The sequence below is a fragment of the Strix uralensis genome, chromosome 10 (assembly GCF_047716275.1).
Source record: "Strix uralensis isolate ZFMK-TIS-50842 chromosome 10, bStrUra1, whole genome shotgun sequence".
NCBI classification, from domain to species: Eukaryota; Metazoa; Chordata; class Aves; order Strigiformes; family Strigidae; genus Strix; species Strix uralensis.
Window position 1 is genome coordinate 1,299,320 of NC_133981.1, and position 27,346 is coordinate 1,326,665.

Here is a 27,346-nt window from a genome sequence, read left to right on the forward strand (position 1 = left end):
AAGGAAAGTGTACTTCCACATAGATCCTATGTATATTTTAGCCATTTTCCAATATTTCCTTTGCTTTCAACCTCTGCATGTCAAATGATAGTAAATTGCAAATATACCAGCTCCAGCTGAGCACAACTGGGGGTGAAATAGCTTTTCTTTGAAGCTGAAGCTAGAGTCCACTTGAAACACTGTAGTGAGAGCCACAGAAATTTGCAAAATAGTAACTGAAATTCTGACCTGGTGATTCAAAGCATTGTAATTCATGAAACAAATTTTCAGAGAGCTACGTAATCCATTAGGAGAGCAGCCTGTGAAAGAGACCATCACTGTAGATAAGATAGCAATCACTAGGTAAACAGCTTATTAAAAGAATGTCATTGTCTTCCAGATCAGCAGAAAAACAGTATAGATCTTCATGAATATATTTTAACATTTTAAAAAATATGTATTATTCTAGCATTGCTTTTCAGGTGATCAAGGATCTCATTATACATTTCAGGTAGAGGAAAAAATGTAAGATAAAGATCCAGAGCCAAACCCTTTTACATCTGAGCCCTCCCTAGGAAGAGGTGGGGAGAATCGTTCCACCCATCCTGGCGCTGCTGCATGCTGTAGCATTCTGGGAGCACCTCTCATCTCTATTGCCAGTCTCTTGGTTTTGATGCTCCCTCAGCCTCTTACCTGGAGCACACTTGGGAGTGCTGGTAGAGGGGCTGACAGCTCATTGTGCGCCAAGGCAATTTTCTGTTGGCTAATCAAGGCTTCCTGAGTGGCACAATACAGCTGGAACACAATACAGAAACTGCCCCATAAATTTCAATATTGCGCCCATGTAAAATGTGTGTGTGTGTTCTGGCATGGGCAGGGACTGAGCCACAGGCAGTCACAGCAGTGGTATGTGAGGGTGGATGGTCAGATGCCTGATGGTTTACATCTGTGGGCAGTTCCTATGACCACAAGTGTGAAAACAGAGACGAGAGATCTACAGGGATCCTTATGAAATCAGTTATACATGGACATTTATTTATCAAAATAAAACATTAGCTGGGGATAAAAATGGAGAGCTTCAATTAGCTTTTTATAGCATTTCATTTTTTGCTTTACTCCCTGTGTGCCACGTGACCAGCTACCTCTCCAACATTTTTCTTCATATTTGGCAACTAGTGATGTACTTCAGCATTTCAAGTGAAACTGAAGTGTATGCCTTTGCTTAATAATCCCCCCATTCATTTAAATAGTCGGTAGCTTGCCAGTGCTGCTTTGTTTGCATTTTAGAATTATGGATGATGTCAAGACAGCCTTGATTAAACGCTCAGCTAACCACTGCTCAGATGGAAAGGGGCTGAAGTAAACTATTATTTCAGTGAAACTCACAAGCTTGGAGAATGCATATTCTGTATTTATTTATTTATTTTTGCATCAGGATTTTTAACAGAAGAAATTAAGACTCTTAAGGACTTTCCCAGCAATGTGGGACTACCCATGGACATATCAGACATGCAGTATTCATATATTCTCAGAAGGGTTTTGGCTGAGATCTATACCTCTCAATAAGTATGCTTTCTGCTTCTTCCTTCCTTCCTTCCTCCATCAAGCTTTCATTTCCAAGTATTGGTTTAAAAATTGTAGTCAACCTAAGCGCAAACCATGAACTACATGGGGCCCCCACAAAATTAAGAAGTTAGTGCCCCCATTCTAGATATTTAATCCAGAAGAAAACAATTCCTTGCTTGATATGTAGTGCTGGATATTCGGACTAGGTGAGAAACTGGGAGACACAGACACACAAGAGTACCCGCTCAAGAGTCAGAGCCCGTGGGCAGCAGGAAACATGATGCGTGCGAGGGCAGGTCACTTGCCAACGGTGCATGAAGTAAAAACTGTTAAGTGCCAGCTACACCTCAGGCTAGCTGATTGCATGGCCAGTATATAAAACATACGCAACCACTCTTCTTGGTTATCGAGACAGACCTTCTCAGAATACATACTTTCCTTCTGTCCAGCTCATTAAATATCAGTCTAAAAAGGAAAATATATGAAGTGGGAAAGAAACAGCCAGCTCACTACTGGAATAAATGTTTAATAGAAGACTCTCAGCTGTGTTACACATATGTTCAAATATGACTAATGAAATCCTGCAAAAGTCTCCCTTCTGCCCTTGAAATAAGAGAGTGAAATTCAGTAGATTAACTCGGGCTTTAAATGTCAGGAGTAGACCACAGAGCAGAGACCAAAGACAAAGAAAACCTTTAAAACATTCTTTCTTAAAAAAGGTGAAAGAAGCAAAATCAGTAGATACAGTTGCAGAATTTGGAGTTTCACACGGAAACACTTAACTGATGCTCAAGAGCATTGCTTCCAGCTGCCTTGAGAGCTCTGTAGAGAAATTAGAACAAGATTACCTTTACTTTGCACTAACAATGAAAGTTTTAAAAAGTTTCCAATATTGGATCGTTAATTGGAAGAATCTTCTACTGATTTTGTTTAAAAACATATTGGAGCAGAGTTTGCCTCCTTGATCTTATATCTATATCCGTGTTTAGTGACCAGAGTGGTTACTAGGTTACAGCAGTTACTCTAGGAACCAGTTGCTGATTTGTACCACTGAAGTTCATGCTTGTCACAACTCTGTGCTAGACAGATGATGACCTACATATGAACAATGGGAAGAAAAAAGAATGACTGGATGATACAGAAATGATACAAACGCAAGAGCATGTGTCTAGGCTGTGACACTCATTCTGCTTGGGAAGCATAAAGGGAGCCAAGAGATTAGCTGTAAGGCTCACAGATTTACTCCTGTTCTACATGTTTTCCTTAGTTTTGTCCCCACCAACTCCCTTATTGTCTGAGCAGTCCTCAATATCCTACTATAATTATCAGGTAAACTTCAGTGACCTTCCTGCTAATTGTTTTTATATGACAGTTTAATATTCCCTCTGGATATTTTAGAGAATAGTTCATGAATCAAAAAAGTCAGAATTGGGAAAGGGCTTTTGGGTCATCCTGTCCACCCCTCTCTGCCATAAAGCATTGCAAAGAAAAAAACCCAACAAAAAAGAGCTGGCACTTTTGCAGACTAAAATGCAATTGGAAAAGAAAATGGAGATGTCTGAGGTGTAAATCCTGCAAATAACTACAGATGAACTACCTTCTGGATTCCCTCATTTGTCAATTGTTTCCTTCCAGTTTTGTTGCTGCTTTTGTAGCCTTCAAAAGCAACTTCTTGCTGACAATGATAGTTCTTGTACTGTATCATAGTTTTCTCTTAGTGTTTGCCTCTGACACTCACTCTGCATTGCAGCATACTACCATTTGCAATGTTGGCCCAAGAGCACAACTGAGATTTCCAGTTCTCTTGTCCATACTGCCCAGTCAGGGACAGACAGATATACTGTAAGGCAGGCACCAGAGAACTGATGAATAGTTATTGGTAATTCAAATGGGATAGCAGTACTGGTAACAATTTTCTCTCTAACTTACTGTCTTCAAGTCCTATAAAGGCTAACACTGCCTTAAGAAACACTGTTTGAATTATTCCTCTTCCCCGTGATTACAGCCAATTCTGTTGGTAGAGAATTTATCTTATGCTACTTTATTAAAGCAACTTCTATAAAACCAGCTACTGTTATATAAATATTTATTGTTTAGCACATCTATCCTTTTCCTGTAGCTGCAGAGCTGATAGGCAGATAATACTGGTTTCGTTTATTACTTTTTACTTTACATTCCCTTCTCCATCTCTTAAAGTAAGAGAGTTTTCTAACTGAGCTTTAAGGTTCTGGTCACACCAGACCTTGCGACTGGTGGGGTCTATGTGAAAATTTAGATTCTTCTTGTCTTTGGTACAGACACTGCTGGAGGGCTCACTTGTGACTTGTTGCCAAAAGACTATAGTTTTCTACTAGCGCAGGCTCAGCTCTGTTGGCAAAGACAGGATCTTTTGACTGTCCTGTCTGTGAGTTAGATAATATTTGCAGTAGCTTGTGTACTTGGCTAATGAACCTTGGCTAATGGTTTTTTGTTTAAAACAAACAAAGGCTCTTCTCTGTTTTCCCTCTGCTCCTGCAGTACAGTCTGGCCCTTTGATATAGCTTGACTGGTTTTTCCTCGGTAGCTTAGTAGACCCAGGTGGGTTGAAGAGCAAAGGAGGGATTTCCCTCGCTAGAGCTTTCCATCACATGTTGTGCTCTGCTGTGAAATGAGCCCTGGGCTGCCACTGTGCCGGTGAGGTAAAGGGTCCCAGAAGCCCAGGCTGCACCCAGCACTGGAGCTCGCACAGCCAGATGAAAGAAGAAGAGACACACACAAAGGCTGGGCAGCCTTGACTTTCAATCGCAGAAGTCCAGAGTATCAGTACTAGCAAATCAAGCATCATCTGAGAAGCGCAGCTCAAAGGCAATTCTGTCCTTAAGCATGTGTTGCCGGCTCCTCTCTGTGGGACTCAGCTGTCATCCAGAGCCAGTGCAGCATTTGTCTCTCCAAATTCTTCAGTTTCTGCAGAATCTGGAAGCATGGAGCATCACTGAACTTCTATTGGTCCACTAAATCAGGGGGAGGAGGGATAAGATCCCGCGGGTTCAGCCTAGCAACAAGGCAAACATCATAGCTGTCGTGCATGAGGACGTTGATGGCCACCACGTTCCACTGGTTCTCCCATGTATCCAGCTCGAGGATCTCTTTGGTGATAACTTCATGACGAGCTGAAAAACAGAGACAACAACAGCAGGCATCAGGAGCCAAGTCAGACGGGACCAAAGAGGTTTGTGCAGTTATTATTATGACCCTTCTGTAAGGTGACAATGGAAAGGGAATTTCTGTGGTGCTAACAGCTACTCTGTTAGAAGAGCATACGAGTTGTCAACATAGAGCAAATGAGATAGTGCAGATGGAGATCTGCATGGTGTATTCAGTCCTCACACTCTGGGCTCCAGGTGCAGCTTCAGGGACAAAAGCATGAAGTGCTCCATCTTGGTACAAGTATGCAGGTGGCATTTCATTGTGCAGTCAATTGTCAAATGCTCATCTTTTAGAGACAGAGTATTGCCTATTGTTAATGGGTATGCCTACATGCAGTGTGTTGTCTTTTCTTCGCCCCGACTAAAATGCAGCTCTCAGGCTCCTGGAAGCACTCCAATACTATGGCTTTTTTTGGGTGCGAAGTCTGGACATCCTGTGATTTGGGGAGAAATAAAGACAGAAAGAAACCTCCAGGGCTTTAAATGTACTTTAACTGTTCTGAAGTGCTGAGGAATCTGTCATGAACAGTCAGGTTAGAAGAATGCCATTAAATCACAGCCAATCTCAAGACAAGCAGCAACTAACAGAGCAGCTAACTAACACAGACTAACAAAAAGTAACGGAAGAATCACCGTGCAGCAGAGAACCATAGTTGTCAACCAGCAGTGCTGTATTAAACTTCTTATAAGAACACAAAACCTTTCTTTGCTAACAAAAGTCCTGAACTTTCATTTCTGCTCACTTTTTCTTTTCATCTTAAAGTTGCTTTCTCACAGCAAGTAACCTTAGTCTAAACTTTTCTTACTTTGAGCTGAGGATACACATGTGCTTTGCTGGCAGCTTCCTTCTGATGCACTAGAAGCCGGGTCTCAGAGATTTCCAAGCACAGACACTTCACAGGTACAGGATAAGAACCATAATCGCAAGAAACATTGAATACTCAACACTGTTTTATCGAGTCTTAAAAGACTGGTGACAGGCTAAACTTTACAGGGTCCAGACTGAGGTTCCCATTCAGCTATCCCTTCTATAAAGCTTTTTTTTTTTAAAAAAAAAAAAAAAAGCAACAAGAAACAACCCTATCCTTCACATCTATCAACTGCATCTCATTGTTTGGACACTGCCCTTCTGTGGAAACAACAGCAAAGGATTGAAGAAGGGGAAAAGAGTGAAATACAGAAGAGCATCCAGACGTATATATTGTTTCTGGTGTTGGAAACACAGACTACATACTCCTCCAGAGGACAGCAGCCCTGGGGGTTTAGTACCCCCAAGATAGTGCTGTCACAGTTTAGGTTCCATGCAAAATTGGTGTTGATGCAATTATGTCATAGTGTCATGGGATTTAAAATACCCCTAGGGCTCCTCTGCAAGTAGCTTCAGGATTTGGGGAGGTCAGATGGAAACAAGACTTCTTCCCCTCCCGGGCTTGGTTTCCCTGCTGAGCTGATTCAGGACAGTTGTGTTTACTGCAGGTCCTGCACATGCACAGGAGTTGTGGATGTGTCAGCTTTATGGAAATTTCTGCACATTTTTGTTGTGTTTATCTAAGGAAACCACTCATCAGCCATTCACCATCTCCACCCTCTCTCTAACCTGATAAAGGAGTGCAACACAGTGTTTCTACCCCACAGTCCTCAGCCTGTACTGGTTTTCCCCTCAGTTGTGTCACAATTAATTGTGGCATAATTTTTACTGGTCCAAACGCAGACCTCTGGGACTTTCATAGATCTCTAGGAGCTTGCTTGAGTAAATCTTGTGTAAGATTTCAGGACTCAGCCTCATCTGAATAGTCTTTGTTCCTTTCTGCTGTTCACAGAAAGTGAAACAATAGTCATGATAGTTTGCTTATTGAACCTGGATTCTAAAGGAGAATAATAACAATATGTAGGAAAGCTGCACCCATCCAAGAGAGAAGACAGCAAACTGCTAAAAAAACCCAGTTACATGTGAAGAGAAGGCATGACTGACAAACTGCAAACAAATACCACGTGCCAGTACCAGCAAAGAGCTCATTTCTCTGTGACCCTGTAAGAGTGAACAGGTTATTCCTAAGAGGCAAATATGGAGACATAAACAGACCTAAGCTGTGACATGGGAGGCTCCTGTATTTATGATTAGATCATCTCCTTTATGCGATACATTTTTATGCCTGTATTTTCTTTGGCATAGATGATGCCAAAAACGAGACAGAGGAAAAAAAATTAAACACTGGAACTAAGACATTCTGTGGGTGATTGCAACACTTCAGAAAAAAAAAAAAAACGTAATTAAAACATCAAAGGCAGATTCAGCAACCCTTCCTTACAAGCCTTGCTGTGTTTTTTCCTGACCCTGGTGACTCACAACCTTTAGTGTCTCTTGTTTCCCTTTTCTGTGGGATGTTGTAACTGGTTTTGTACCACACTACGAATTCTGCTTTCCAGCACATGGAGTGTTAGTTAACGCTTAACCCTTGGGAGATAAAAAGAATATGTTGTTGGAATAAGGGAAGCAATCATTCCTCTAGTCTTATCTTGTTTAATATGAAAGGAAGCAGCACCCTTTGGATGAGAAAGTTCATGTGAGGAAAAGCACTGCTCAAAATACAGTCGTAGTTCAGAAAAAAAATACCTCCCCCTTTCTTTTTAAAAGAGAAATGAGTTAAAATACCTTACTACTTAGGCCTTTTTAAAAAAGTGTTTCTTGGTTAGGACAATAGATAAGATAATGTTTTTCAAAGATAATAGCACCTTGGATTCCAGGCTGTAATGTTGGGTTTGGGCTTTAATCCAAATAAACAGTTTTAAGCCTGAAGGTGCAAATAATTCCAGATTCTGCCTCATTGGTTCACCTTATTTAATTGCAATTTCTTTTTAAAGGCAATATCTTAGCAGCCAATTTTGCTTACAGGAGAAGAATGTGACATCTACAGAAAGAAATTGCTGTATTACACAGATTACTTGCTTAAAAAGCCACCCCACAGAACTCCCTGTCATACATAGCATTATTCTGCATCACTTACCAGACAACCACCTTAGATAATGAAAGGATTTCACTCTTTTCCAAATGCTTTCATTTTTTCTACAAAATTAGGCAGTATTTTTTCTGCACATTCTTGTTTAACCATGAGAAGTTTTAAGAAACTTTCTTTACATTATGTTTTTCTGCATAGGAGTTAAACCACTTTATTTTAGAATTATTCAGGTAGTACAAACCTAACCCTAATGCAAATCTTTATAAAACGGTAAAACAGTGTTTGTAGCAGTATGGTTTATTCTTATTCAGGAAAGGAAAAGGCTAAACAAGCGTAGGGAACATTAATTCCAGCATAAATTTATCCCCATGAGAAATTGTGGTAGGTTAAAAGTCAGAGCTCTTTTGGTATAGTTATGCCTTTTTGATGTACAAGTGCAGACTGAAGGCTAACACTGAGCTTCCAAACCCGTCTTTTCCCAGTGAAAGAACTTGAGTTATACCTGAAAATATTTAATTTATAAATACTAAAATCATACTTCATATATGCAAATATAGTCATCTGAAAGCAAACTGAGTCTAATCTTTAAATTTGCTTTTATATTCCGCTCTGTAATCAAAACACTTTCCCACAATTTTTCATATGAAATTTCTCTTTGAATGTGCAGAAAAAACAACAAAAATAATAATTTCCAGTAAGTGATTGCCTGCACTCCATATACACAATCATGTTTTCTCTTTAAGAGGTTTATTTTCAAATATGATTCACTCCCCAAATATGGCCAGACTTCATTTTATGCTGTAAGTTTTCTCATGTCATTTGAATCAGGATTGACCATAAATCAGGATGAGCCATTCTTGGAAAGACCCCCAGTATGACTGCAGGCAACATAAATATTTGATCTGCTTTTTTTTTTTTTTTTTAACTGCATTCCATTTGTGATTTGGAGGTTGGGGAGAAGAACAACTTTCCATGTGAATATAGAATTTATTACCACTTTTGGTCTTTTATGACCTTTCTCTTTGCTATTTGGAAGGGAACATTCAGATACAATTACTAGGTTTTGGGTTGGGAGTGTTAAAGGGAGGCAGATGTAGAAGAATTGAACAACTTGCTTAACAGGTAGGGAATCTATAGATCATCCAGCACTATTACCCATGCAGCTATTATGTTTGTAAGCTAATACAAATAAATTCACTCTACTAAAGCCTGTTTAGTGTCCAGATCATTAAACTAAAAAAAAATTCATGTTGAATTTTAGTTCACTGGAGTTCAATCTATGGCAAGTTTGCTGAAATGTGGTCAATATTTCATTATTTCTTGTAGAAGCCCATTGACATCAGCTGGTATATTTGCCTCCATCTCATGAATGAGGAAACAGAGTTCTGGAAACAGTGAGAGCATGTGCCAAGTCATGAGTCGTGATGCCTCTGCATCAGTGCAGGGCAGGGATACCCAGAGTAGTTTTGGACAAGCTCACCTGCCTACTAGCTGCGGCATAGCTACATCAACGTACCATTACATGGCCAGCAATACCTAAGCAAGTTTATCCAGAGCAGGGCTAGCTGCCTCAGCACAGAACTGCATTGTGTAGTGGGGGGTAGTCTCAGTGTCACATCTGTCGTCGCCCGTGAGCTCTGTGTCCTGGGACATCCTCACCCAGGCTACTTGCCTGAGCTCCTGCTGATGTCAGTTCTCAGGTTGTCACAGCACCTTTTCCTTTCCAGTTTGCAGTTACCTAATGTGCTCTATCTATCTTCTTTTGCCATAAAACAGTTTATAAAAAAAAAAAAAAAAGGTACCAAACCTGTAGTGGTTAAACTGTTAACTGTCTGCTTTGTTTTTTCCATGAAAAAAGAACTTGAACATCACAAGGTGCTTGCCAGTTCCCCAACAGTCCCCAAAATGTTTACTCAGGTGTTTCTTTCACTGGCTTCCCAGTTCTTGTCACCGAACAACCACCCTAGAGCTGCCTTGAAACAGTTCAGTCTCCATGGCTGTTTTGTACCTGGTTTTGCATGCCATTATCTGTACCAGAGACCAAAGAATGATTTCAAACATATGGGACTAGCCTCTGCTACTTATCTTCCTCACCACTAATAGCTGCTTTCATGATTACATGATGTGGAGTTAGGTGACCTGGGAATTCACGTTTGTGTTGCAATGGGATAAAAGTGCATTTAGATCATTACCACCAGATGTCCTGGCTCCTCATTTGCAGTAGGAAAAGAAATACGTTCATCAAGTCTGTGGCCTTCAATCCCATTTGCGTATGTGAGCTGCCCCCTAACTCCACCGGCCTTGCTAGCATAACACAGCAAACACCCCTTGCAGGGTCAAGTACATCCATCATCTGTGCCTGTGGGCAGAAGCAGGCAGAGAATACACAAGAGAGGGAACTTGGCTGGCTGTTTAACATGCTGGCCAGCCTTCGTGATGTTAAGTATCAAGGCGGTGTATCCCACCAGACACAGCGAAAGCTGGGAGGCAGGTTGGGGCTTGAATTTACAACTGTGGCAGCTTACTGTTTTCAGAGCACCTGCGTGGAGTAAGGTAAGATATTCACTCTCATAGACAGGACCTCTATCCTCTTGCTCTGCCATGTAATTCTTCAGGACCATAGTTTCATGATCCACCCATTCACTCACAAATCAATATATATTCAAATTAAAAATATATATATATATATATAAAGAATGGGATGGTCTGCAGGAAGAAACTTCTAATTCAGTTACTTCAACTGTTTTTGTTGGGATTGATCCAGTTACTTTAGCTTTTAAAATCTTTCCAGATTTTGCCTGTTGTTCATAGGCAAGGCCTCTTTCAGACCTGGTCCCCCTTGCGCTGCAGGTGATAGCAGGATCACAGATTACGGGGGCAGCGGGATCAGCGCTCTTGAAGTCAATGCACCATTCATATGGGTAAAAGCTGCAAAATCAGAATAAGAATTAGTGGTCTCAGCCCATCCTGAGATACTGTTTCTAAATGCCTTACAATGGGTTAATACATTATTAATAGAGAATATAAAGCATGTTTAGACTGTATGCATGACAGGCAGTTATGAACACAATAGAAGATGTCATACATGGCTACAAGCCATGTTTCTAAACAACCTATTGACCTCTTCAGCAATTAATTAAAATGCATTAAAATAGCTATTAATCATTCATTAACCCTTTATAAACTATAAATGAGCCTTAGTAAGAAGCAGGACTGAATTACTAATACCATGTTGTCAAATTTAGATCTGAAACAAGCAGGTGCTGCTCCCCAGCAATTCCCCTGACCTGTACTGGCCTTATTTATGGTTGCGAGTTTCTGGCTAATGAGCAGGGGGTAAATGGGCAGCCCTCCCTGAGAGGGCAGCAGGCTGAAGAGGTCTCTCCCAGAACCAGCAGCAGCCTGGCAGCTCACACGGGTGCTGAGGGAGAATTAGGTGAAAGGTCAAGTAGCGTTTTTTGGGGTGGGCTCAGCAGCAAGCTGGAGAGATGTGGCAGTGCTTGCGGCACAGCAGGCGGCCATGAGCAGATTTCTATGCTGAGCGAAACGCAGGGACCCCAAATCCCTTCCACTGGTGGGAATATTTATTCAAATGGTAACAACTGTGGGAAGGAGAACTTTAATTATTCATCACTGCCCAGTAAATTCTAACAGAGGGAAACAAACAGTGCTGCAGATAGGCAGCCCAGGGTTTGCCCTCTGCTTTATTTAGCTGGGAACATGGGAAGGTGCTGGAGAAACAGGTTTTGTTCCAATCCCTCAACCCCCAAACTTCACAAGTGCAGTATTTACTGTGCCAGACTCCTTAATATGTCTAAATTTAATTTGATTCCAGTAATGTTCCATAACGACTATAATAAAAAACAAGCACTAGTATGATTCTCCATCTAAATCACATAATGGAGGAGACTAGGGGGAACAGCCTTTATGGGAGATTAGTCAAAATAAATAACTATTAAACTAGTCCACTGTCAGGAGAGGATGGCATGGAGATACAAACTCATTAGCTCAGCTGGAATACAGTAATTACTACATGGTTCTGCATTGCCGCAAGCAGCACCACTTCTATTCCAATGTATGGATTGCAATTTATGTAAATGAGGAAGAAGAGACCAGAAAATGAATCTAGGGTGAGCATATATTTTTTTTTTGTAGAATCAGAAATACACAGCTAGTAGGACTCAGTGTCACTGTCACCTATCTTGGCTAACAGTTGCCAACACAAAATTGAGTTTCTTGCATGCCAAGTTCATAGATATTTCTTCCCTTTCCCCTTCCTCTGACTGTAACACCACTTAAGTGAAAAATTAATTTCTGCTTGGTATCAGTAACTAAATAATAGAACTGGGTTGAGCAGCTCTGGTCCCACACATGATGCTAAACACATTACAGAAGTTTTCAACATATGTAGTAGGGAAGAAATACATTTATCTTCTCTGCTATAGACTACATTGAAAGGAGATGGCAAAACTGCCAGTTCAGAGAAAGACAGTTCCACATCAAGTGCCATTAGCTGATGAAATCATAAAACCTTTTAAGTGATATGTGCTGCTAATAGCAGATCTATTAAACATTTCATTATTTGCACTGAGGTGGTTGTCCCTTTACTTTGTACATCAGCTGATGTCACATGGGTGTACAGTAAAAATGGAATTCTAATGAAAATCATAGAATTTTAGAATCATTTAGGTTGGAAAAGACCTTTAAGCTTGAGTCCAACTGTCAACCTAGCACTGCCAAGCCTACCACTAAACCATGTCCTTAAGAGCCACATCTACAGGTCTTTTAAGTACCTCCAGGGATGGTGACTCAACCGCTTCCCTGGGCAGCCTGTTCCAGTGCTTGACAACCCTTTTGGTGAAGAAATTTTTCCTAATATCCAATCTAAACCTCCCCTGGTGCAACTTGAGGCCATCCCCTCTTGTCCTGGCGCTTGTTACTTGGGAGAAGAACCTGACCCCCCCCCCTCTCTGCACCTTCCTCTCAGGGAGTTGTAGAGGGTGATGAGGTCTCCCCTCAGCCTCCTCTTCTCCAGACTAAACCCCCCCAGTTCCCTCAGCCACTCCCCATCAGACCTGTGCTCCAGACCCCGCACCAGCTTTGTTGCCCTTCTCTGGACACGCTCGGGTCATTCAGTGGCCTTTTTGGAGTGAGGGGCCCAAAACTGAACCCAGTCATCGAGGTGAGGCCTCACCCGTGCTGAGTCCAGGGGGACAATCAGTGGTCCTGCTGGCCACGCTATTGCTGATACGAGCCAGGATGCATAAAGTTAAAAAAACCTCTGGATTTGAATTTATTAATTCAAATCTGTGAGGCAGACAGTTGGACCAACGTCTATAATCTGAAGCTAAAGCTACAACCCCCAGCCCCCAGAAACAGGCTATGAGATCTGTATTTGTGCAGCAACAATGCAGAGTCAACAAACATGTGCCTCCGCAAGCTGACAGTGACAGCAGATGACACAGTCCTGGCAAACAGGCACACACCCTTGCCTTCATTATTTTTCACCAGAAAAAATATTTATAATACTGAGAAGCCATCAGAAAGAAAGGGAAGCCAATCTGTCAGGCATTTTATAAGTGTGTAATGCCGCATACCTGAAGAGCTGCTTACCGCCTCCTTTGGTGAGGCACGCTAATGAGGCTGCTTCTGCCATGCACAGGCTAACGCTAATAGCTGTCAGTCTGCGCAGGTGGCAGGTTTTAGTTCTGTGTAAAGGCAGAGGAAATAAAACATATTTTAACAATTGTTAGAAAGCTGGCTACGGCACATTGAGTCCTGAGTAGTCATACCATGGCTAATGTTTTCACTCTGTGTGGAGCTATAAACAGATGGACAAATGCAACCATTTTGAACATTTCTGAATATCTTGATGAATGCTGTAACGTTGATGACAAATGACAGGCAATATTCATGACACTAGGCTACATGAGCTGGAGCTGAGTGTCAGAGACAAGCAGACTAATGGTTCCTATTTGCCATAATAGTTTTAGTAGAAAATGAGCTAATTCGTATAAACTACTGGCTAACAGATGAAGATTTGCAAGTGCTGCTAGGGAGGAACCAAATTTAAAACAAGCAGAAATGATTTTTTGGTTACTTGTCATGATCGTAAGAACACACAACATTTGTCAGCTAGTGATACAACACAGAGGTCTCAGAGTGGTTTGTAGCATTTAACCACAGACACCAAGCTCCTGATGTGTTTGCCTTAGGTAAGCCAGGTTACAAACCCTCATATCCTGATTGAAACACAGAGCGTTAAGAGACAAGAGAGGTCCTCAGGGTTCTGAATTGCCTTCTGCTCTTTCAGAGCAGATGTAAAGCACCTGAGTTTCCCTCTGGAGGTTTCTGTGTTTCTCCATATGCTGCAGGGGCCCTGGGGTCACTAAGGCCTTAGCATAGACACTCCAGATAAATGTCTAAACTTCATCTGAATTAATCTGCTTTCCCCTCTCATAGCCAGGCTTTGAGCAAGCTTCTAACTTGAGGAAGCCTCAGCAGGGGAATTCTTACAAGCAGTGTTTACCAACACAGCTCAACAATGAACAGCATTCCTTGCAGTTCAGAGGAAGCTTTCTCTTGATGAAGCTTGGACACATTTTGGAGTCCACTCGTGCTTTAGAGAGACTGTGCTCTGCATTGTTACTCTCAGCTGGCCAAGCTGACTTCCCTCTGGGGACTAAGTAGCTGCAATTTCTCTTCCTCTGCTCCTGGGGATGCTATTAGGGCTGCACCACTTGTCCTTCTTCAGGCAAAGATTTGAGAGGCAAATATATATGGGATGAGAATCCTGCCGTCACAAAACTTCAGGTGTCACTTGGGACATGAGTACTGAGCAGTACTCATCTCTTCATCCAAATTTAAGGCCCTTTGAACAGTTGACAGCTGCTTTTCAGCTTTGTGTTTGTGCACAGCATCTCTGGTCTCTAATTATCCATTTAGGTCAATACTCATGCAGAAAGACATACAGAGCACGAGACATACAAGTAAAATTTAGATGCAACAATGTCCTTAGTAGGTCAAGTTTCATGCTGGATCAGGAGTAGGTTTAAGCAAATGCAAAGACAGGTTGAGGCTGGGGAGTTGCAGACAGATCTATAGTATAAAGGGAGTTGGTTGCAGCCCCTTATACACATTGGCTAAGACTTTCCATTGCAGTAGTGATTTTGGCTTATTTTCTTTTTATTTTGAGAAGCGCTCATTCTTGAATGCTCACAGCAGCCCTTTAGTGTTCAGCAGGCAGAAAACCCAGAGACTACAGCTGTGCCTCCAGCTTGTTCCAAAAACTCCACTTGGTTGAAACTAAATTACAATGTTTTGTAAAATTGGAATATCCTCTCTTCATTGCATCCCTCACAAAAACCAAAGTGACATGCCAAGAAACCCGAAAGACTAAAACCAAACAAGCACATTCTAAAATAACCCTATTTGCTACTACAGCAGCACATGCTGTTCTGTGAATATCTTGAAGCTGCTGAGCAGCTGTAATCGTGGAAGAGCAGAGTCAAGCCACCCTCTCCAAGTTCCCATATGAGAGTAATAACGCTCTCACCCCACCCTTCACCCCTGAAGAGCTTATCAGGCAAGAACTCTTTCCAGCGTGCAGACAAGATGGGGCGAGGGAGGGAGGCCATCTAGATAACCTCTTCAGGTTCAGCATACGGACTCTACCCATCTTTTTCTTGATGGTGGTAGCTAGAAGCTGTTATTGTTACAAAGATTTGGAAAGCCTTTTTCCTTTAATAACTTGAAAGCCACATTAAGAAGCCTGTCTTTAAGGCACAGCTTCCTCTCAACTCCTCAAACATGTGGATACCTCTAATTTACAGTTGACAGTGAGAATCTTATTTTGGCTCCCTTGTTAATAGACATCATAACAATGTCTAACAACACAATCACATACTATTTCTTCACTGGTAGACAAAATACATATGTAGGGGGTCAGAATTCAGGTTGCACAGGTAACTGCAAAACTGGCATTTTCTAACTTCGACTTCTTGTTTTCCAATCTAAATAACACTTCTAGTGCAGGGGAGTTCTATACATAATTATATAGTTTGCAATAGTACAGTCAGGAAGCTGGCATTATACACACATACAAAAGATGGCCGTCTTGAAATCCACAGGGGGACTTCCAACCTCTCCCAGAACTACCACTCTTTATACATGACTCAGTAACAGAATGTGGTGGTATTGTTCAGAGAGTGGTTTTATGGCTCCGAAGCTACCTTATTCAGAAAGTCTCATACTAATCTGTTAGTCATCTTGAATGAAATTGCTTCATTTACCAGTGCAAGTGATCAGCCTTATGAGATTTGTACCCACTAACTTTAGGCTTTTTTATAATACTGCTGAGAAAAAGACAAATATGATGGCACAATGTTTCCTATGGAAACAGTGATGTACCGTAACCATAACTGCTGTGCGGTCACAGAACTTCCATCAGAGATGACACGAGAACACACCTGTTAGAAAGCTGCCATACAGTTGTTTTCAGGAAGCAGCTTGCTCAAACAGTAGCAAGTGAAGGGAGGGAAAGGCGAGTTGTGAACTACCTGATGAAAATCATCATTCTAAAATAACAGCAGCTTTAAGTTTAAAGTTTTTTAAGAAAAAGTCGATGCAACTGGAGTCAGTGTAATGTGAAGGACATGTCACCCAGTGATACCACGTGGCCATTCCTGGGCAACAGCGAGCCTGACATGACATTTATTAGCAGTGGATAATGCATCTGTATTACTGCTTTTTCCTAGAAAGGAAATTGGGGTAGCAGCAGCATGTAGCAGAAGACTAAGTGTTCGTGTTTTGAGACTCTCTGCATTTATAATGAAAAAAATAATGGTTAGCAGCACTGGAGATTTAGATGGAGCTAAGCACTGTTGGAAGGAAGAAGACTTAAAAGAAGAAAGGTGGCCATGGGGCTAGGATTATTTAAAATCACCAGATCTGGAATTTTAGACTCTTTGTATCTCAGTTCCCTACCCAGACTCATTAAATACACAAGCTTTTTCAACACTGATTATGAAAAATATGTAAGTAAATAGGCAGAGCCAGATAGCTTGGCTAAGGACAGATGGATAGTGCCTTAATCTTCAGCAAATATGCCCAAGTTCTTTAGTGTCCATAACACACTAAGCTACTGATCTCAGTAGCTCTGGAAGCAAATCCAGAAGAATTCTGCTGAGGTTGTGGATTTGGTCAGGTTTAGCGCAGATCGGACACATCCTGAATTTTTCATGTTTTGTTAAGGAAAAAAGCAAAGGGCAAACAGAACACAATTCATATTGACATTAGGAGCTGGCAGTCCAAAGGGCTGAATCAGCTCTGTGGCTCCAGGGCACGCCAGTGCCACCTGATAGGGTTGGTCGGTCATCACGTCAGTCTGTGTACGGTGCAACTGATTTCAGCTATGTAGAGAAAGTCAGTGTCAACTTTAGTACCTGCTCCGCGAAATCCTCCGCAGAGGTACAGCTTCCCTTCCACAGAGCCTGCGCTGGTAGAGTTTGTTCTTAAGGAGAGGAGGGGAGAAGGCATAGGAGGTCCATCCCTCCAAAAGTCTCCATCAGGGTTGTAAATCTCCACTGCATCAAGACATTTCCGTGTCTGTCCTCTGTCTTGACCAAGGCACCCAATTCCTCCTGAAAAAGATACATAGGTCAAATGTAGCAGTCCCAGGTTCTGCAGAAGAATACATTGCTGGCTACATCATTTTTTGTTTACATGTCCTCATCTCCCTCCCTTTCTTTTCCCTTTTGCAGCTCCAGAAGTTTGTTAGAAAGTAAACTTAAAGCAGAAGCTACTGCACGTTATCTACAGACAACAAAGCAAGATCCTTTCTGAAGTCTTGTATCAAAGGAAGGACAAGCACCATGTCTTCAAAATGCAAAGGTATTTTGTCTTGTTTTCTGTCTATATAGTAGAAATTGTCATAATTACTTGTTCTGCGTGATGGACAAATTGCTTTATCATTAAGCTGCAATGCATCAAAAACTATTCTCCAGTTACTGTTAGTGGATTTGACCCTCACACGTGTTAACCAACAATCATTTGGATTTGTTGGTTAGTTGTCTTCAATAAAAGAAAAAGATTACACCCATTTCTTAAGGGAAATCAACTTCCAGAAACAAACCCATCCAATATGCAAGAGTGCCAACTGAGTTATCTGACAAGCACTACTGTTGAAGGGTTAATTAGGATACTCGAAGTCAGTGTGCAGGATTGAAAAAGAGCCCAGTTTTCCTTTCCTGGGACATACTGCAACAGGCTGCAGATGTAACTGAGATCTCAGTGCACACTGAAATCACAGTGTAAACACTACCTTTCCAAATCCTTTCCAGTGATCAAATGCAGATTTTGAATTCACAGTCTTTGGTTCTTGAGAATTATTATGCTGACGTACCCTTGCAGGTTTTCCCTCTGTGCCAATGGACACAATACCCTGTAATGAGCACTGATGGCACGCTGCAGCAGTTCTTTTGTGCATGCATGTGTATGCGACCACTTTTAAATATAAAATGGCTGCAATATGCAAGCCATTTCCACATGAAGGCTAGCTTTCCAGATACATGTGTTGGACTGCTCAATTGTGCAAATCCAAAATGCATTGTATGGCATGTAATTATGCCTTTGCATATGCAAAAGGAAAGGACTGCAAGTATAACCTGTGCAGGTGCTTTTAAAATATATTGCCCCTAGTGCTGTAAAGCTGGTCTGTCAGAGAAATGAACCCCTAGAGATCAAAGTTTTACTTGCATATGGTTTTCCATCTACCTCTTAATACAGATTGGGGTTTTTTTTCAACCTTTTCTGCATTCTCCAAAGGCATTTGCAAGAGGCAACTACATGTAAATGGGGACCACAATGCTCCAAATTTGCTACCACTGTATTCCAGATCTGTATTTTAGAGTCAGGTAAAGATCAGATCAGTTATCCCTGCATCAGAGCAGGAAAATTAGAACCAAATTCAGTGTCCATTATCATCAGCAGGAAGTTTTCCTCCAACTGAACTTAGCAGCATTTGACTCGGTTCAATATTTGAATTTGAAAACCTTCACTGGGTTTGGTTTTCAGCTCCTTTTCCATGCACAGCAAATCTTTACTTGCCCTAATACCTACCAGCAAGGTCCTAGCAGTTTGTATGAGGTCCCCCTCAGTGTGTGCTTAAACAAGGCTAGCATCCAAATACTTTCACTACTAGCTTAACACCCCCAACTAAGCAGCATTTGCTCTGATGGGCTCCTTCTCTGAGGCTTGATTCACCCAAAAGAGCTGAGGTAGGGAGTAATTGTGGCCATGGGATTTTGCTAATCATTTCCATGCCAGAAAGGGAGTTGTATGCATCACCATGCTGAGCCTTTGTCACAAAGGAGCCTCACTGAGCTATTCCTTAGGACTATATAGAAACAAGAATAAATTTCAGGATTCAAACATTTACTTATTTTATTGTTCTTTATGCCAGAAGCATTATCCTCTTCTATGCAGTGTTCTCCACTACTCCTTAATGGCTTATAAGAGAGGTGCCACTCTAAGAACAGGACACTATTACCCTAAATTTATCAAGTTAAAAGGGCTAATCAAATTTTTTAACTGATAAGGCTATTTAACTGATTGCTTATCACGTAGTCTTTCCAATTCTATAGCATTCTTCAAGTAGAATCACGGAGTACAGCGTGCAAGACAATTTGCTACCAGGGTATGTGCAGTCTATAGAGTGCAGTGTAACATAGAAAGAGATACTCAAGGCAGTTTTAACTGGGAACCAATAATATTAAAGCTCCCCACAGACTAATTTGATCAGTTCAAAAGACAGCTTTGTGGTGCCAAAGACAGACTGCTGCTGGTTATCAAGCTAGCTTTTTTTAAAATTAGCCCAGGTGTTACTGTACACCACTGAAGGATATGCACTTACCCATAAGAAAAGTCTTTGTATGAAGAATGAAAGAGCATCTTGTTCAATCAGAGGAATGAATGGTACCAGTTAGGGAATGCATGCAGCGTGCCAAACAATAGCTTTGCTGATTGCCGCGATATTTCAAGGCGGGGACAGTGGACAAAATACCCCAGAACTCTTCTAGAAGTGTAATTGCTGTTTATTTCTTAGTGCATTTTTATCATCATTTTCTAAATTGAGTAACTGTGGGGCATGGTAACTTCAGAAAGAACAGAAAAAATCAGGTACAAAACTGATACAGCACAGTCAGTGACCTTTTGCAAGAAATCACAACCGTTACCAGTTAATGAAGACATTCAGCTGCCAATCCAGGGGATCCACTGCCAAACATTTTTCCTGCATAGTTATTAGAAAAGTAATTTTTCATGACCTATTGGAGCATCTTTTCAAAAGTTTAAGAGTTACCACATATTTTCAAGCATTTATGAAACCTTCATTGGATAGTTTAAGCAATTTAAAGTTAACCTCCTTTAATCCTGTCATTACTAGAGACAGTCCTGAAGGTACAAAACATCTCCATTTTATTTACACGCTCCACAGCCATTTCGGATAAATCCAATTTCATGTTCAATTTACAAGGGTGAAGCTAAGTTCTCAGCAAATAGAAAGTAAGAAGGAAAAAATCAGAGGGGAGTAAAGTTTAATTTTCAAGCTTAGAAGAATAGTATTCTGAAAAAACAAGAGATCAGGAATTTCAATCTCCTCTTATAAAGCAATGCTAACACTGAAATATTGCTAACGAAGGAATCTGAGGATATTAGAATCTACCAGCACTGCTTTGCTGCATTCCCAGATGCAGTAGTTGAGAAACAGTCCTGTGAGACAATACTTTTTTTCCTCTATGGAGACTGATGTCTCAGGCCTCTTCCCAAAGAACTGAATACACAAATCAGCAAAAAAAATAATTCTGAAATTTAAATCATTTTACATCTGCAACTGAGTGGAGGCATCTCACATTAACCAGGCTATCCATCATCTACAACGTATATACCATGCAAGACTCCAAATTGGCAGAAAAAAAGAAACTTGCTGTGCCAGACAATTCAGGCTGCTTTGTGCTCCATCACTCATGACTCCAGATCATCCTGTCCCACTGCCTTCTTCATTCAGATTTATGAAACCATTAGGAGTGCAAGTGGAGACTTACAGAATTACAGTTAAGACCATGAAGAGTGTCTTTATTTCATGTTCTCTGGGTAGAGCAGATGAACAACTGAGTTCATGCTCCGCTCCTACAGGAGCCTCTACATAAAATGGGGGTAACCTTTAAGAGACTAAGGCAGAGCACAGTAAAGAGCACAAAGAGGTTTAGATCATTTGGGGGAGACTCTTGTGCCAAGTGACCCACCAGCAGTGCATGAATCTGTGCTTGCGATTGTACCTTAAACCACCCAGATGGGGTCCTTAAACCACACATGCTGTGGTCACAGCCTCCTGGGAGCCCCAACAGGTGTGCAAAGGGCAGCAATTGCTCTTTCCATGCCCACAGTCTGTAATGGGTGCTGTGAGGGTCCTATGCCAAGCCACACTCACCTATCTCATCACAGAGCAGGTGAATTCAACACCACCTGGCTTAGTTCTCTGCAGAAAGCCCAATTATGTGTCCTTTGTGCAGGGGGAGCTGGATTTCTCACTGGGAGTTTTGAACATTTCTGTCATTTTCACATTCATCGCACAAGAGGATTTAATCCCAGAACTCAGTCTTCCCCCCACCCCCACCAAATACACCCTTTCAACACGTTAGGCTTTTTACATTATGCGCTTTCCCTAGGAGATATTTCAGATGCCACTGAAGTGAGCGAAGCCACCTTTGTGTTCCCAAACCCATTAATGCTTGAGAGCTTTCCATATCACGCTTGGATGATTCCGCAATCAAACATACTTTCAAGGGCACTCTCTAAGCAGTGGTTCTAATGGACTTTAAATTTAACATGAAGCTCCATTAGTAAAATAAATATATAAATACAATACAGGATCTTTATTAAGAAATCAGGATAGAGAAGACAAGCCTTTGATGCAAGAGGGCAAAGCAGGGTAGGTGATGTGATTACCACGTCTTCAGAATTTCAATGAGGTACAGTTCTGTGCCTTGCTATACCCACATGCTGCTCGGAGCTGACTAAAGGCAAAACATATTGCTCTGGCTGAGGTCAAGTGCCCTCCCCCTTACTCCATGCTCATGTGAGAAGACTGAATGCAATTTGAGCCACGTCACCTCTAATAACAGAACGCCCTTCCAGCACTTGAGGGGAAACATCTGTAATGGCAGTGAAGTGGTAAAGAGTCACTGGTAATAATTAGTTCAGTGGGTGCAAAAGAAATAAGTACCTTAAATATATCTACATGTATCTATAGGAGCGAGACTGACACGTAGTTGAGTTTTAAGAGATTTCTTACAGTGAGAACAATCAGCCACTGGAATAACCTCCCCAAGGAAGTGGTGGATTCCACAGTACTGGACACCTTTAAGATTCAGCTGGACAGGGTGCTGGGCCATCTTGTCTAGACTGTGCTTTTGCCAGAGAGGTTAAACCAGATTATCCTTGAGGTCCCTTCCAACCTGGTTGTCTATAGTTCTGTGAAGACATAGGGAGCATTTCTACTTACACATACCCAGTGACTTCACTCACATCACTGATACTTGTAAAAGCAGGCGCTGGTGCAGAGCAATTGCACTTCCAAGTCTCATCCACACCAAGCTCTTATGCAACTAAATCTGCCAGACAGCCAAGTCCAACATGGACATTTTTTTTCCCCCAGGATAGCCACCCAGATCTAAGTCTAGATTTCTCATTGCACAGACAGGCTGGCTGACCAAAATAACACTACAAAGTGGTAGGTGGTCCAGATAGGACTGAAAGCAGCTTATGTACTCCTCTGAGAGGCACAGGGTAATGGTGACATCTGAATATCAGACTTGATACCATTTAACTTGGTTCTCCCACTAACAGACAGCTGAAATTAGACATGAGCTACAGTCTCTCAGCCAGGGCAGTATATTTGGGAGCAACAAGAGCAGAGCTATTCCCAAAGGGAACATGACCCGGGTAATGAGCTTACCATCAGGGCACAGCTCTACAGAACCAGAGGCAGTTGATTGCAGAGGACCCTACCAGCAAGGTAACAAGAAGTAGCTAATGCCCCTAGGCCTGCATTTAAGGTGTGGGTGGAGGCCCCAGGTGATGCTGGTCAGGATGATCAAGACCTATTAGTGCCCTCAGGGCCCTGAAACTGTAATTCTTTATCATGTAATTAAGTCTTCAAATCACAGTACTGAGCAACATGTATTCTTACTAACGTCTCTTTGGATTTTTATTAGAGGAACCTGGGAAATGGGTGAAAAAAAAAGGAGTAATTCTCCAACAAGCAAGTGAAATCTAACTTTTACCTCCTGTAAAATAATTCACTATTAAATTGATCTTTGAATGCACCATGGATTTAATAGCACTAATCTCTTACGTAACATTTCCCTTCATTACTCTTTAACAGCACTCAGGCTGAGCATCTCAGCACTTATGTTGCCCTCTCACTCTCTGCAAAGCAGACTGTGTAGCTGGTTTCTCAGAGAAATAAGGGAGCAATAAAGCTAGCTCTGGTGGGCACTTCCAGAGATGAAACTGAGAACCACTGTCATTCTTTACTAACACAGAGCACAGCAGATGAGGTAATGCAGCTTGTAGAAGACATGAGGGCAAAAGATTGATTAGAAGCAGGGCTGAAAAAAACAGGTGATTGTCTTCCTAAACATGGTCAACGCTGCTGTTTCAGCGCCTTCTCCTCTAATACCTTGTTCTCATTTCCTTTGATAATCCTTAAGTAAGTAGGGAGCATTTCTGATCCTGTCTATCAGACCAAATTTTTGCCTTTTTTGTTCCTCCCTGCACACAGGCACTCCAGAGGCTGTTGCACAGGTATAACAGTGCAGAATCAGGCCCATAAGCTGCTACTTGTCAGAAGTTGAAAGCATATTTATAAATAGACATGTTTATTTTAGAAGAAGGTGTTATTCAAATGCACAGTTAATACTGAAGACTGAAAGCTAAAATGTCTCCTTCCAGCCCCTCCTACACAAGCTTTCCTTTCCAGAGAGACCCCAAAATACATATTCAAATAAGTATTTTATGACTGAGATATTCAGTATTTAATTGAACCTCATTTAACTGCTTAAAACTTTTAAAAGAAGCTCTCAGCAAGAGCTCAGGGATAAAAAACAAGTTGTAAGAGGTGGAATGCCAGGCTAAGGAGGAGAAACAAAAATTCTCTGATTCCTAAATCTTCCCTACTAGGATTTCTCATTTAAGTCCTTCTATATGTTCTTATTTATAAAGCGGGAATTATGTAACATAAAAGCAACACATGGTTAAAGCTGTCATGGTGATATGTTTTTTTACCAGTGACCTGTGTTTCAGAGACAGTAGTTCTACTGAATGTGTTTTAACATAAGCTAATGAATATGGCATTCAAACAGATTCATTTGGATAACTTTTCCTAATTTGTCTGTTGGCTGTAATGAGTTTTCAGAGACTTAGCTGGAAAGGATATTTTTTTAAGCAAGAGATTAAAATGCATGACCTTAAATAGAGCCCTCCCATCTGGTTTTCTTCCAGAAGTGTCTCAATTGCTTCTGTCATTAAGAACACAATACTGCTCTTTCTTGGGCTTTCCAACGAATATAGTTATGTTCCTGGGAAAATATGGAGAGAAAGAGCTAAGACCAGTCAAATGGGATGAATAGGAGAAAGGATTGTGAGCCTTAGGAAATGCTGTTCATTTACTTATGAGGATTATGTACACTGTATAAATAGCATAAGATTCTCTAGGAACATTACACAACAAACAGACAATTATATTGCCGGATTGCTGATTAAGACACATGGTACAGGTTCCTGAACAATGCTATTACTCAGACCAAAAACTCTAATCTATTTCTCATTTTCCTTCCATCAGTGTGACTCTAGAATAATTCCATTTAAGTCATTAGGGTTTTACACACTGGAGCTGGCAATTAGGCTGGGAAGAGTTTTTGGACAGTGACTATGTACGCTTTGTTCTGTGCCAATAGGACTTTTCAGAAATTAACACTTCAAAGGCTAAGCGTCAGATTCTGATCGGGGTTAGAACAAAATGGGTCTGACACAACACAACTGAGATCAGCAGACTACTTACTACAGATTTACACCTACATGGATGAGGGCTGCTACAGCATCTTATTCAAAGCTAGTGCCCCAGCTATGCTTTTGTTTCATATTTATGATAGAAATTGCATTTGTGCATCAGAGACGTTAGAGAAGATCAACTTTTAGTGCAGTGTTATTCCACTTATGCTCTAGAGTCCCACCTAATCCTGAATGTGCTGACACTGCATGAGCTGTACAGGAAGACAGAGATCCTGCCTGAAAGAGCTGACAAACTTACTTCATTTAAGGAGTTTGTTTTCAAGAGTTGCTTGAAAGAAGTCTCATCTCTCTGCAAGACTACTTTATGTACCCAGCTAGAGCTATATATTTCTTTATTTCATGTTTTTATCTCTGGGAAGCGGGGCTTGGTCCTCGTGGCATACAGAGGATACCTTGCATTTACCTGTTTCCACCTTGCTTCCCTCCCTCTCCTTCATCTGCCCCCAGCAGCCCCCAGTGGATCTTCTTAGCTGGGTGAGGACTGCAGGAGGCCCACGGAGACAGTGCACCATGTAAGGAACAAGTATGATATGAAAAGAGGGTGATGCTTGCAGGGATCCAAGCAATGCGGTCGAGCACACTTCTGAATTGCCCCTTCCCTGAGTGCCCCATGACCGAGGCTCCATGGGAGCCCATTAGATGTTCAAGTTCTGTGCACACATGCTTCACCGTGGGGAACTCCCATTTGGAGTGAGGAGGGGTATAAATGGCAATGGTAGAGACTCCACAAAAGTCTCTCTCTCATCTGTAGCACAAAAGCTTAGTCATTATGCCTGAGCATAGACATCTCTGAGATCACAACATGAGGAGAACCTACAAGCTGTAATCCTCTTCAGAATGTGTCTTTGTGCACAAATCACCCCTGACAGCATCCTTCTAGACTCCCAGAGTGCCCGACATTCCTTATGAAGCAGGGTGATGTCTGAGGAATCCACAGCTTTGAAGAGCCTGCAATGGTTTTACCATCCTCATGGCAGTTGCTATTCTTTGGTCTGTCACTATCAACCTCTGTTCCTTCCATTACCATTCTCTCCTGAATGTCATCTGCATGAGCAAGTACCACATCAGCCAGATTAAGAAGGCTTTCACTGTCTTTCTTTCAATGCCATGAATTGCCCATGCACTCAGCTGGGGTTACCGTCGCAATTGTTCCCAAAGGAAAACTGGACCCACCTCACAGCCCAACAGCCTTAGAACTCGCAAGGTAACAAGGACTTGTCACCACGAATAAACTGTGGAATGTGGCTTTTCTGTGTGAGGTTTTAATTACAGTTGGCGAGTGTGAGTTTACAGCTGGAGATGAGGCCATGTGTGATATCAGCAGAATAAGATGCCAGTATCAGTCACTGTATCACTGTTTCCAAACAGAATCATTTGGAAATTGCTTCATCATTTTGAGAGGTCTTGGAAAATCCTTTCATCTCTTCCACAGAGTTTTCAGATCGTGATGGTTAACAATTACCAACCACATTGTCTTCTCAATTTTAACAGATAAATCTTTATTTCCACACATGCTGTTAAAGGTGGATTTAAACCAGCATATCCAAAGGTAGAATTTTGTTGTCATATCATTTTTGGCTCAGTGTCAAGTTTGTCTTTCAATTAAAAAATTAGTTCTAATATTATTTGATTTCCTAAGGAAACAAGACTTATGCAATTACCCGCACTACATCTGTGTTCTGTATCTGCATTTACATTATTTTGTCTGCCTCTCAAGCTTTTGGCGCTTGTTGGCCAGTTTCAACCAAATTTTACAGATTTATGGATGTTAAAGCCCTCACAAGGTTTGTGAAAATAGGCAATCAAGAGTTTGTGAAAAAAGCCCAGACCTAGGTCAAAATGTCTTCCCTGCAATCGATATTCATGCTACCTGATGGTAACTCATTTGTGTCTACACTTGCTGCAGAAACACAACGGTAAAAATAGCACAATCTTTCCCAAAAATCTGCTCCCTGGAGTAGTGTGTGAGCTTAGTTACCTTTGGTATAAATCACAAGCAAGTTTGTTCATTACAGTGAAATTACCCCAGATTTACACTGTCAAAACTGAGAACAAACACCACTTTTATGTACATTTAGTTACATTTAGTGGCAAGAGTGAAGGGTCCAGTGCAGCAAATTGTTAATCTCAGGATTAAGTGCATTGGTTCCCTTAGGACTGCTCAAATAAGGACTGCCCATGGGAAGGTGTGTGAACCAACAGTGATGGAGACAGAACAAGAGCCTGTTCTGGCCCATGCACTGATCTGATTGTTAGCAAAGATTTTTTCACAAAAAATATTATTGGTATGGGCTAGCATGTAAGAAAGAATTCAAGTCAATGTTCAGCTCCCTGAATATTGCAGCACTTGCAGCTATACATAATAAAATTATGCTTTTTATTTTTTTACAATAGCAAAATGCTTGTGAAGGTCTGTGAGAGCATGAACTTTCCTCAACACCATTTAAACAGGCACTTTCAGATTTAATACTGTGTTTTGTGTTCAATCTGTACATTTCATTACTGTAATCACTCAGATATGTTTCTTGC

At 41.3% G+C, this 27,346-nt stretch overlaps 2 protein-coding genes across 7 annotated transcripts in view; one reads left to right on the forward strand and one right to left on the reverse strand.

Annotated features, from left to right (window-relative positions):
- Positions 1 to 1,369: 1,369 nt before the first annotated feature.
- The window catches only part of KBTBD12 (kelch repeat and BTB domain containing 12), a 57,274-nt gene continuing 31,297 nt past the window's right edge, over positions 1,370 to 27,346 (reverse strand). For all 4 annotated transcript variants that reach the window (XM_074878785.1, XM_074878783.1, XM_074878782.1 and 1 more), the window contains 2 exons: positions 17,131 to 17,328; positions 1,370 to 4,694 (listed from right to left, as the gene is read on the reverse strand). In XM_074878785.1, coding sequence (XP_074734886.1) covers positions 4,525 to 4,694; positions 17,131 to 17,328 — 368 coding nt within the window. In that variant the 3' untranslated portion in view covers positions 1,370 to 4,524. The remainder of the gene's footprint in view (positions 4,695 to 17,130; positions 17,329 to 27,346) is intronic.
- The window catches only part of MGLL (monoglyceride lipase), a 115,301-nt gene continuing 98,003 nt past the window's right edge, over positions 10,049 to 27,346 (forward strand). Inside the window, exons 1-2 of one of the 3 annotated variants that reach the window (XM_074878799.1) lie at positions 10,049 to 10,240; positions 17,449 to 17,578. In XM_074878799.1, the coding sequence (XP_074734900.1) occupies positions 17,560 to 17,578 (19 nt within the window). In that variant the 5' untranslated portion in view covers positions 10,049 to 10,240; positions 17,449 to 17,559. Of the gene's footprint in view, positions 10,241 to 17,447; positions 17,579 to 27,346 lie in introns of those variants that run through there. The other 2 variants (XM_074878793.1, XM_074878794.1) reach the window with 2 other exon arrangements.